General features: G+C 40.1%; 2 protein-coding genes across 4 annotated transcripts; both read right to left on the bottom strand.

Annotated features, from left to right (window-relative positions):
• Positions 1-42: 42 nt before the first annotated feature.
• Positions 43-4,867, bottom strand: c1qtnf2 (C1q and TNF related 2). 2 transcript variants are annotated; one of them, XM_015040651.1, is made up of 3 exons: positions 2,795-4,867; positions 2,216-2,360; positions 43-1,080 (listed from the first exon to the last, which is right to left on the bottom strand). In XM_015040651.1, the coding sequence occupies exons 1-3, from the start codon at positions 2,807-2,809 to the stop codon at positions 440-442; spliced, it is 801 nt and encodes a 266-aa protein (XP_014896137.1). In that variant the 5' UTR covers positions 2,810-4,867; the 3' UTR covers positions 43-439. The 2 variants fall into 2 exon arrangements, with proteins under 2 accessions (XP_014896137.1, XP_014896136.1); XM_015040650.1 differs by having other exon boundaries at positions 2,216-2,473.
• Positions 4,868-5,078: 211 nt separating this feature from the next.
• Positions 5,079-10,363, bottom strand: slu7 (SLU7 homolog, splicing factor). Of its 2 annotated transcripts, none has more exons than XM_015040647.1 (15): positions 10,216-10,363; positions 9,855-10,017; positions 9,124-9,277; positions 8,950-9,030; positions 8,668-8,832; positions 8,028-8,093; positions 7,796-7,927; positions 7,533-7,630; positions 7,387-7,454; positions 6,954-7,093; positions 6,447-6,608; positions 6,223-6,324; positions 5,997-6,080; positions 5,772-5,891; positions 5,079-5,676 (listed from the first exon to the last, which is right to left on the bottom strand). In XM_015040647.1, exons 2-15 carry the CDS (start codon positions 10,001-10,003, stop codon positions 5,497-5,499), a joined length of 1,701 nt encoding a protein of 566 aa, XP_014896133.1. In that variant the 5' UTR covers positions 10,004-10,017; positions 10,216-10,363; the 3' UTR covers positions 5,079-5,496. The 2 variants fall into 2 exon arrangements, with proteins under 2 accessions (XP_014896133.1, XP_014896134.1); XM_015040648.1 differs by having other exon boundaries at positions 9,855-10,024.

Consider the following 10,363-nt stretch of genomic DNA (forward strand, 5'->3'; position numbering starts at 1 on the left):
TTAAGCATTGAACTTATACAACATGAAACTTTGTCATAAATATTTTGGATTTTATTCATACACTAAACTTCAGCTTCCTTATATTTCAAGCATTGATCTTTTATTATTATTATTATTATTGAAATAAAACTATTTACACTAACCATCAAGAATGCACAGTTCTGTAAAAATGGAAATTGACTAATTACAGAGGCTTCTTCCATCATAAGAGCAAAACAAAAGTGATCAATCCGCCCAGACACCGCTGGTAAATATTTAAAGCAAGTTGGACACATTACTACTGCAGTCACAAAACCTTTTTAGTTCGAGTCTTTTTCATGATTTATTTTCTTTACTTTTGCGCCCCCTTGTGTCAACACGTTTTCAGCAAGTCCAGGCTGCATTGTTCGGATTTGATCTGTAATAAATCAGATGATTGGATTCATTCGGGATTATAATGTCAACTGTCATCCTCACTATTTGCCTTTTTATCCGCCTCATTGAGAAACTCCTGATCAGCGTAAATGAGAAACCCAGTGAAGGTGCTGTCTGTCCAGAAGGGGTCGAAGAAGAGTCCATTCTGCTCTGAGTAGAAGATCTGCAGCCACACCTGATCTGACTGCTTCAGGTTGAGAACAGTGGAGCCAGATGCCACATCATGGTTCCCCGTGTTGGCATCAAAAGTCTTGATCTTGTATTGACCGTTATGCACCAGTCCTATAGCCAAGTGCTTATTGGCCAGTGTTATATCATAGGTGAAATAATAGACTCCAGGGATCTGACAGACAAACTTCCCGCTGCTGGCATTGTAGTGATTCCCTTCATTAAGCAAAATCCGGCTGAAATTGATCGGCATTCGTTCTTTTGGATAACTCTTTGTTACGGCCACAGAAAAGGCTGACCGAGCCGCAGTGCCACAGTTACAACCACCGGGAGGTCCTTCCTGGCCCCTGTCACCCAGCTCCCCTTTCTTCCCTTGTTTTCCAGCCACACCTGGTGATCCACGCAGCCCCTTTGCTCCCCGAGGTCCTGCTTTACCAATAACACCTTCACGGCCTTTCACCCCGGGCTTCCCAGGGTTCCCAGGTCTACCTGGATCACCTGACGACAGACACAGAAAAACAAAACATAGTGACATAACGATGCAACGTCCACTAGGACTGGAAAGGATACAAAGGGACAAATTTATGCAAATCTGAGTTTTGTTTCTGATCTGATTGGATTTCCAAAACCCTCAAAGTTTGAGTTTCCCCCTTTCAATTCTCAACTAACATTTATTCTTAATTACAGAACCTTATAGAAATGCTCCAGTCCCCTATAATCATTTCACACTGTCACAGTACAACCGCACACTTCAAACACTTCAACATGATTTATTGGGATTTTATGAGATACACCATCACTAATTAGTACCTTCTGTAGAAGAGAAAGAAAAACAATACATGGACATTTTTCTACTGTATTCAGCACCAGAGTCAAACCTTTGAGGAGCCTTGGGTCTTTGAGTATGTCTATGTCAGCTTTGCACATTTGGAAACTGATATTTTGCCCACTTTTCCCCACCTTAGCCCAAGCTCAGTCATTTAGATCTGAACTTGGACTGAGCCATTCATGAACATGTTGTAATCTTAACCCTACCACTGGAGTAAGTTGTTGTCATCTTTCTGAAAATGGTTTGTAGGTTATGGCCTTAAATCATAAGTGTCCAGCTCCAGTCCTCAAGGCACAGTGTCCTGCCAGTATTAGATAGGTTTCTATTCTAATACAGCTGATTCAATTGGTCCAACTAACTCCTCAGCATGTTAAAGTTCGGAAGCTTGCTAACAAATCATCGTTTGATTCAGATGTGTTGAACCTAGGAAGGAACTAAGAAATGGCGAACACCATTTCCTTCACGACTGAATTTGAACACCTCTGCCCTAAATAAACATCAGAACTGGTTCTGGAATGAATAAAGCAATATGACATTAAACATCTGAAATTACTGTGACTGAAATGCTGTTGAAAGTGCATTTTCTTTGAATAAAAAACCAAGCGAAGCTTGTTGATGACCCCAAAAAGTGTGGTTGAAGCGAGACTTGCTAAGAGATATTAAACCAAATATTAGTTAGGGTGCATATACATATCAAATCTCTGAGAGTTGCTGGATCAAGATGTAGTAAACACTTCACTGAATTATTCTTACATTATTGAGTTGATTAACTGTAAAAGATTAGCACAGTTATACAAAAAGTACCTCCGTTTCCCTTTTCTCCCTTTTCTCCATCTTTTCCATCTGGACCATCCAACCCTGGCGGACCCATAGGGCCCATGGACCCTGGGGTTCCAGGAGCTCCCGGGAATCCCGGGGGCCCTGCTGGGCCAGGCAGACTGCAAACCAGCTGAGAGGAATGGATGGGGAAATTACGACCTCTCTTTGATGAGGAATTTGTTGACTGAGAGAAGACGGCTGAGAGCAAACAGATGATCACACACATCTGGAGCATAATGGGCACTGCAGAGGCACAACAAGATGAGGGACAGGAACCATTAAAGCCATTAAATTTGATTTGGGTTTTGAGGGCTAGGAAAAAACATGGAAATAACAAGATGTTCCTGGAGAGGAAAGCAATAACAGAGCCTATGCATGCACACCTATTCAAAGCAATAAAACTTTCACTTAAAAGGTGTGGTTGCTTTTAAGGCTTTACCCAGTCCTTTTGTGGAAAAATACGAGTCTATTATTTAAAGGCTAAGTAGAAGTCAGCTTTTGTTTCCAACATGTTCAACAAATGGAGCATGTAAGAAGTTCTATAAAGACAAAGAAACGACTTACCACTTGAGAAATCATGTCCTCGGGTCATTATTCAGCTCTGCCTCTCCTTTTAAGGTTCAGCAGTGATCCTTCATGAATGTTCAGTGAACTAGAGATTTAATATTCTTCAAGAGAAGCTCTGCAGAAAGCAGTTCAACCCAGAGAACCAGAGTCCAAAACATCCACCCTGTTTATGCAACAGCTGGGCCCAGAAAATATTTCCGGCATGATGTCATTCAATTCAAGACAGCTCACAAGAATTAGACGGCAACAGCAATGACAACTCTGGCTCACCCGCTCTCACTGTGAGAAAATTATCTATGCAATGCTAACTGAACAAGAGAGTCCGCAGAACAGGGGTTTATCTCATGAAAGAACAAGAAATGAATAAAACTTTTACGAGTCTGGAGTTCCGCAGGGCTGTGAGCTCTATAATTTAAAAATATTACATTTACATTTAGATGTCTTCCATTGAGATTTGTCTTGAGGACAGCGGTCCTTCATCTTGGTGATCCTAAAATTATTCAACCTCCACTGAAGATAAAGTTTAATTGCAAAATTTAAAAGAAAATTGTTTGCTTAATAAACACACAAAACAGTTTCATTGGCTATAACTAATGTCACATGGAAATTTTGTGCAGTTGCCATTTTCAATGACAACAGCAGCCTCAAGATTATTCAGCCGTCATAAAAACAAACATTTGCAAATCAGGTGTGGTTGCAGGTACTGCTGATCAAATCAACCAATGGCTTTAACAGATGAAACCAAACAAGCTAAAGATGCCTGCTGCTTGATTCTTGAAGTTGCCAAAAACCCTCAATTGACTGGAAATGACCTTCGGTTTGTACAGCAAGGTACATACTAAATGCTGAAGGGTTGTACGTTTGAACTCAAAGGCGTACGTCACTACTGTCCCAAAAGTCCAGGAGCCATCAGGCCCTCTATGCTAAAAAAAGTATAAATAACACAAAGAGGTTTTGGGATTCTGACACATTCAAAACTGGAATGTGTCAGACCTTCAAATTAGCAGCATGTCTGCAGGAAGAAGAATGAAGCATACACTGAAAAGAAAAAGGGACGACAAAGTGTGCTGTGTGTAGTTGGAAAGATGAATTCATGGAAATCCTGGGAAAAACGGGAACATAGTCTGTAGGGAACTCAACCCCAGATATCACTGAATCCCGGGACTATCTGAAAGTCTACCAAGAATTGGTTTTAAACACATACTGGAATATAGTAAAGTGATAATTGATTAACTCTATTGAAGGGCTAAATTAAAGGAATGCTGCCAGGCAGTGCCTGGCTTACATATCATATCTGCAGGACATTATAAATCCAAAGAGTTGTGAGATAATTAGTAAAGACGTATGTCGGATTATTTTGACTAATTGTGAAAAAGCAGTTCCAACACTGGTTGCTATTTTCTTATTGTAAATAGCTGAAATTGAATATTTTAGCAAATCACATTTACAGTGGGAGTTGAATAATTTTAGAAACATCTGTAGGTTTTTTTTTTTTTTTTTGGTTTAATTTTCAGAAACAAATGACACACTATTTTTATTCCTGTGTTTTATAGATTGGGCCATTATAAAAAAAAAATGTTCTGATGTTAAGTTTCCAAAGACACTAAAACCTCAACGACAAATTTCATTCATTCAACAAAACAAAACCAGAAGAGCTTACAGTGAAATTTGAAGTACACCCTCTCCCAGGGAAACTCCATTAATCAAGATTACCTTGAACTCACCTGTATTGCATAAAGTCAAATCTTGCCCACAGATAAAAGATTTGAAAAAACTGGATTATGAAACAGGACAATAATCCCATCGACATCAGTGATCTTATCCACCCATCACCGTTTTCTGTTAATGACCAATTTATTGAATTCAGGTGCCTCCAAGCAGGGAAACATCTGAAACCAGCACAGATGGGCTGGAACTGTCCACACCTGCTTTAGAGCCTGCTGAACCATGGAGCGCACTTTATTTTTATCTGGGCTTAATTTTAGCTTAATAAAGACAATGTGGAAGCTGTTCAGCATTTTTAAACATTTGAAGTTAGATTTAGATTATTTCAGAAGCGTCAAAAGACAATATTTTATTACATCCTGAACTGCTAAACGTTAGTTATTTTACTTTAACTTACAAAATTGTTGTAACAAAACCCCGGGAGAGAAGATCTGACATACGAGTACACGTGTAATATTCTTATACTGTGCATGTAGCGATGCACCTCTAGATGACTTTGACAAACTGCTTTTTCTAAAACCATCAAAATCAAAATGAAAACACTTGAAGTGCAATAGACAAATCCACACAATCCAGTTTGTTTAATTTCTTTTTAAAATCAAAATTTTACCTTTTAGATAATTTTTTTTTAGAAGTTGAACATAAGCAGAATGCAATGTTTCCAGACAACACAGATTCAGAAAAAAAAAAACTCTTTATAGTGAAATGCAGAGATTACTGTTGTGAAACGAAATTCTCCAATTTGTTGTAAAGTCCAGAAAAGTGACTCAATTGGGAAGTGAGAGAAAAAAAAAACACAAGAGGGCTTGAAAACAAATATCAACCATCGGGCGAAAAATAAAATTGATGTTTGTAAGAAAAGTATACGGATAAAAGCTGTCAAATACTGTACAGGGCTTCTTGAGCGTTTAGGATCCAACCGTGCTGAAGTCCTTCCAGAACAGTTGGAAAAATTAACAGGGATTAGGATAAGGTCACTGTCCCAGGAAGGAAGCCATGGGGTCATCTGGCCGGCTGCGTTTCATGCGGAACGCCTCCATCTCCTCCTCAGTCGGCGCCTTCACTTCCTGCAGGCTGTAGTAGGGCCTCTTCCTCTCATCCATCTGCATCAACGCGTCAATGTGCTTCACTCGCTTGTCCTCCGCTTCCAGGGCCTGAGGGACATTTGAGAAGCTGAGCTTAGTCACAGATAAAAAAAAAAAAAAAAGGCCAAATCATGAACACCAAAAACCTTTCACCAACAACAAACCTTCTTCAGTTTCTCCTTCTTCTTTTCTTCATCCTCTGAGTCGCTGCTGTCTGAGCTGTGCTTCTTGTTCTTTTTGTTCTTCTTTTTCTTCTTCTTCTCCTTCAACTTCTCTTGATGAATCTGGCAATAAATAAATAACTTTGGCGTTAGAAGGAAAAGTCCAGCACGACGCAGAATGAGTGACTATATGTATGCCATCACCAATGCTAAATCTTAAATCCTTACTTCCAGTAAAGACTTTGGCTCTTCTTCTTCTTCTTGGGGCTCCTGCAGTCCGTCTTCAAATGGAACGCAGTCAGAAGTACCTTGCTGTTTAAAAACAGAAAAAAAAAAAACACTGTATAAGACTTACCAGTAACAGGCTTTACACACGATATATATTTACACAAAAGAATAGTACATGTATTGGTGAACTACTGAAATGAAACAAGTGTTTTGCACCATTAGTTACCGTTTGAATTCCTGCTTGTCCCGTGCAGTAACTCTGTTTGACCAGTGAGTGGCAACACTTGTATCCCCAGCAGCCATCCTTCCAGTAGGAGCCCCATATACACTATACAAAAAAATATATATAACGCAAACAAATGTTGAAAAACAATGTAATAAAAACAAACAAAACAAACAAACAAAAAAGCAGCACAGCTTTAAAAGCAGCCATTTGTCCATCGTCCTCACGGTGTGGTTGTTGATGAGGACGTCCTCCTCGTATTTGGAGCGGGCGACGGCCTTCTCTAGTCCCTTCAGCACGGCGCCGTGGCGGGAGTACTCCACGTAGTCCTCAGTCTGCGCCAAGAGCAGCTCCCGCGGCGGTGCGTCCAAGTGCTCCTGACCTCCGTACTAACGAGGCAATGAAAAAGCAGGAGTGACAAAATTTTCATTTTAGTTCACATGTTTTAAAATAAATCTATGAATAAATTAAATACCATTTCAAGGTTGTTGTTTTTTTTATTTTTTATTTTATTTCATTTGCTTTGAAAAGTTGTGGCACTAGTGGTATTTTTTTTAGTGAGTAGCTTCACAAGAAGAACAGAAGACATTCACTAGATTGGACGGCGGCCCTGAGGACTGTAGCCTCATTCATGTATGGTGTGCCTGCTAAACCACACAGGCCTTTAAAGTGAACTTCAGCTTCATTTGTACAGAAAAACTGAAGATTAAAAACATTCTGATAACTAAGCGTACCTTCTCCAGGATGCCTTCTCTCTGTTTCTCTTTAAAGTCCTCCTTTTTGACCTTGAAGGAGCGATGGAGCAGCTCCAGCTTGGTGGGGTCAGCCTGAAGATGGACCTCGGAGCCTCTCTCGTATGCCTCCCAAGCAAACACTGTCGCAACAGAGCAACAATCCTTACAGGAATCAGAAAACATGAAGCATGTTTCCTCAAAGTGACTGGAAACTATCCAGCTGTGAATCACAACCAGCCTTCATCTGAAGCCGGCCTCATGGATTGAGGAATAGATTGGTCATCAAACGTGTACTAAATGCGAGCCGACTCTCTTCTTTATAAGTTATTAACTTCTTCTGCCAAATTCCCACTGAGGTGATTAGTAATATTTAAAGTACCAGGCGCCGTTTTACAGCCATCTAGTTTAAAAGGTGCTCAGAGTGAAAACTTACGCTGCGTTTGAGCCATGGAGATTGTGTCTCCAGAGTAGCGAGCAAAGTTGTCTCCAGCGTAGCCCACCCTGTAGGACAGAGCAGTTTGAAACTGTTTTAGCATAAGCTTGTGAAAGGTATTCAGGAAATAGAAACCAACAACTTACTCATCAGGATTCATGCCGGTGTTGGAGTACGGATTCTCTCTCATCGCTCGAGTCTTCGGATCGTAATACGCTGAATTTGGATCCAGATTTCTCAAGTACTGCAAGACAGAAACGCAAAGTTCAGCTGATCGAAATCCTGAGTTTGTCACAGACCTGAACCTGTAGCTTTATTGCCCCCATCTCTTCAACGGTGGGCATTAGAAGCAAACAGGTGTCTCATCTCGAGTCTTCATCTCATCACTATTAGCTCCTCTGGCTCTTACTTTAGCCGTGTCCTCTCGGATGCGCAGGTTCCTCACGGTGATGCGTCTCTTCGAGTCAAAGTTCTGACCCGGCATGTCGATGTCGTCTGCATATTTGTCCTCATCCTCGTCTTCGCTGTCATATTCTCGCTCCTGTGCAGGGAACATGATGCCCGTTTGAAAAGCTTCATGATTAACAAAAGAAGAAAAACAACAACAAAAAAAGTTGTCTGTGAACCGACAGATCACTTACGTTTTGGTCCAATTTCCCAGAAGCCAACTCATCCTGAAGTTTCTGAGCCTTCAACGTCCGCTTAGCCTAACAACACAAAAAAAATTAAATAAATAAATAAATAAAAATAAAAACAAACAATTGTGAATACCACAGAGGGGGGAAAATACTGATTTGCTGTTGGATAAAACAGCAAACTTATAATGTGACAAATGACGATATGTCTTCTGTTAAAAGAAGACATATGTCTTCAAACAAAGCCAGCATAAACTAGATTTGACAGATGTGGTCCAATCTGACCACATCTGTCAGATTTGACAGATTCTGGTGCCTTGTTGCTGTTGAAAGAAACAAAGTTAACCACAACAGACATGTGAAAGAAGGACCTCTGGTATAAACTAACACAGAACATCATACTCGGCACAAAATATCTGCTGTGAAACGTGATGATAACAACAACAACAACAAAAAAACGTGAATCACATTACTAATTATTACTTAGGTGTATGAAGGTATATAAATATTTAAAGTTAATATTCCTTCCAACGCAATCTTTAAAAGGCAAACAAAGTATCTCCTTTCTCTCAAAAGCAGAAGTAAGCTTGCATTAAAAAAAAATAAATAAATAAATAAAAGTTTTTTTTACTCATGCACTCCTTACCAAATCTACTTTAGCATACTCCTCCACAATGCGCTGATGCTCCTCTGGGTCATACCCATTCCAGCGATCCCGCTTTCCGTCGTAGTCCATGTCGAGCTGGACCTGAGAGTGCTCATCTGGAGCTATCCCGGTTCCTGTGTACTTGGCTCCAACCTTTCTGGGCCGCTGAGGGAACACAAATGACATTTAGACCTTGGTTTAAAAAAAGAGGGGGATATTTTTTTTTTTTACTTTAGGGAGAAACAATCCAAAAGAAGCCTTTATTTGTTGATATTTTTTTACCTCCATACAGTCCTTCTTCTTGTGTGTTAAAGCCCCACAGTTTTCGCAAGCGCCTTTGCGGTATTTAGTGGTAATAGCATTCTGTGTGAAGCCAAAAGATAGATAAATACATTAAATCTAACTTGTTAAGATTTGTTCAAATCGAATCAACAACAGTATCCGATTCATGCTGACCTCCTGCACTCCTCTTTTGTACCACTCTCCAATGGCTGAGAACTGCTTCTGGTTTTCATCCTGTGGTCGCTGATGCTTTAGTGTGGGTCTCTTGGATGGGTCGATGTACCACGGCACTGATGAAATGTACTGAGGGATGTGAGGGTTTATGTCCCTGGTGGAGAGAAGAAGTGCCCACAGTTAATAACAACAGAATTCATCCAAAAGCATCTTTAAAAACAACTGAGGTCCCTTTCCAAATGAAGGCAGAAAATCTAAATAAGTCAGAAAGCATAAAAAAACAACAGTAGAGGAATCAGAGCCAAAAACCAAACTTCCTTTGCAATTTAAAACTGATTTGTTTTCAAAGCCTGTAACAAGTCAATAAGAGAGTTAATGTTGTGGATATTTGAGTTTTATCAATGTTAATTCTAGGAGGAGCGCTAACAGGTCCAGAATCAGTAGCTGTAAGGAAATCAGTTTAAAGTTTAACTATTGCTGTAAAAGGGTTGGAAACAAGACTGGAATATTTAGCAATTATTGTTAAACAAGGGACTAATTCTGACCCATTTGTCCTGCCTTCTCAATTTGTCCTTTAAAATCACTCAAACCCTTAAACTTGCTCATTTCCCTGCTTTTAACTCTTGAGTTTACTTGCTATTTAATATGTCCTAGTCAGTAACAACTGCCATAATACAGAAACAATCGATGTTAATCACGTCACCCATCAGTGTACATCCAGGTGTACTTACTTTCCCTCTTCGTCCACCTCAGCTGGAGCATTTCCCAGCTTCCTCTGCTCCTCCAACTCCTTCTTCTTCCTCCAGTCCTCTCTGGTCATCTTCTTGGGCTCATCCAGACCCACGATCCCCTCCGAACTGACACTGGTTTGCTCGGTCATGGTTGGATCTCTTCCTACACACTAAACAGACCAATTAGTCCTCCAGAATGTGTCCCGTTTGATCCATAACTCTTGTTGGAACAGACTGTGAATTTCACTTGTTTAAAGTGGCGCAGCCAAAAGCAGAGCACGTAGCTCGACGAGATGCTTACGACTTAATGCGACATAAATATTCACTGAAAGTCTTATGATGAGAGGAAGTTGTTACGTACCTTGTTCAGAATAAAAATATTGTAACAGATGATGTTTATCTCGTATTTCACCTCTTTTAAAAGCCTGTTACTATGTTTTGGTCAAAACGCCATCGCCGCCATGTTGTTCTTTTCTTCGTGTGGCAATAATTGGCTCATTATCGCCACC

The sequence above is a fragment of the Poecilia latipinna genome, unplaced genomic scaffold, assembly GCF_001443285.1.
Source record: "Poecilia latipinna isolate Pla-1442-1.1 unplaced genomic scaffold, P_latipinna-1.0 Scaffold521, whole genome shotgun sequence".
Taxonomy (NCBI): Eukaryota; Metazoa; Chordata; class Actinopteri; order Cyprinodontiformes; family Poeciliidae; genus Poecilia; species Poecilia latipinna.

Bases quoted from the DNA above. Each gene is read 5' to 3' on its own strand.
- c1qtnf2 (XM_015040650.1), bottom strand. From the start codon at position 2,822: ATGACCCGAGGACATGATTTCTCAAGTG. The intron at 2,474-2,794 runs GTAAGTCGTTTC...GTGCCTCTGCAG, and splicing joins AGGACATGATTTCTCAAGTG to TGCCCATTATGCTCCAGATG. The intron at 1,081-2,215 runs GTACTTTTTGTA...GTCTGTCGTCAG, and splicing joins GGGAGAAAAGGGAAACGGAG to GTGATCCAGGTAGACCTGGG.
- slu7 (XM_015040647.1), bottom strand. From the start codon at position 10,003: ATGACCGAGCAAACCAGTGTCAGTTCGGAGGGGATCGTGGGTCTGGAT. The intron at 9,278-9,854 runs GTAAGTACACCT...TCTCTCCACCAG, and splicing joins GAGGTGGACGAAGAGGGAAA to GGACATAAACCCTCACATCC. The intron at 6,609-6,953 runs GTACGCTTAGTT...TTGCCTCGTTAG, and splicing joins GAGAAGGCATCCTGGAGAAG to TACGGAGGTCAGGAGCACTT.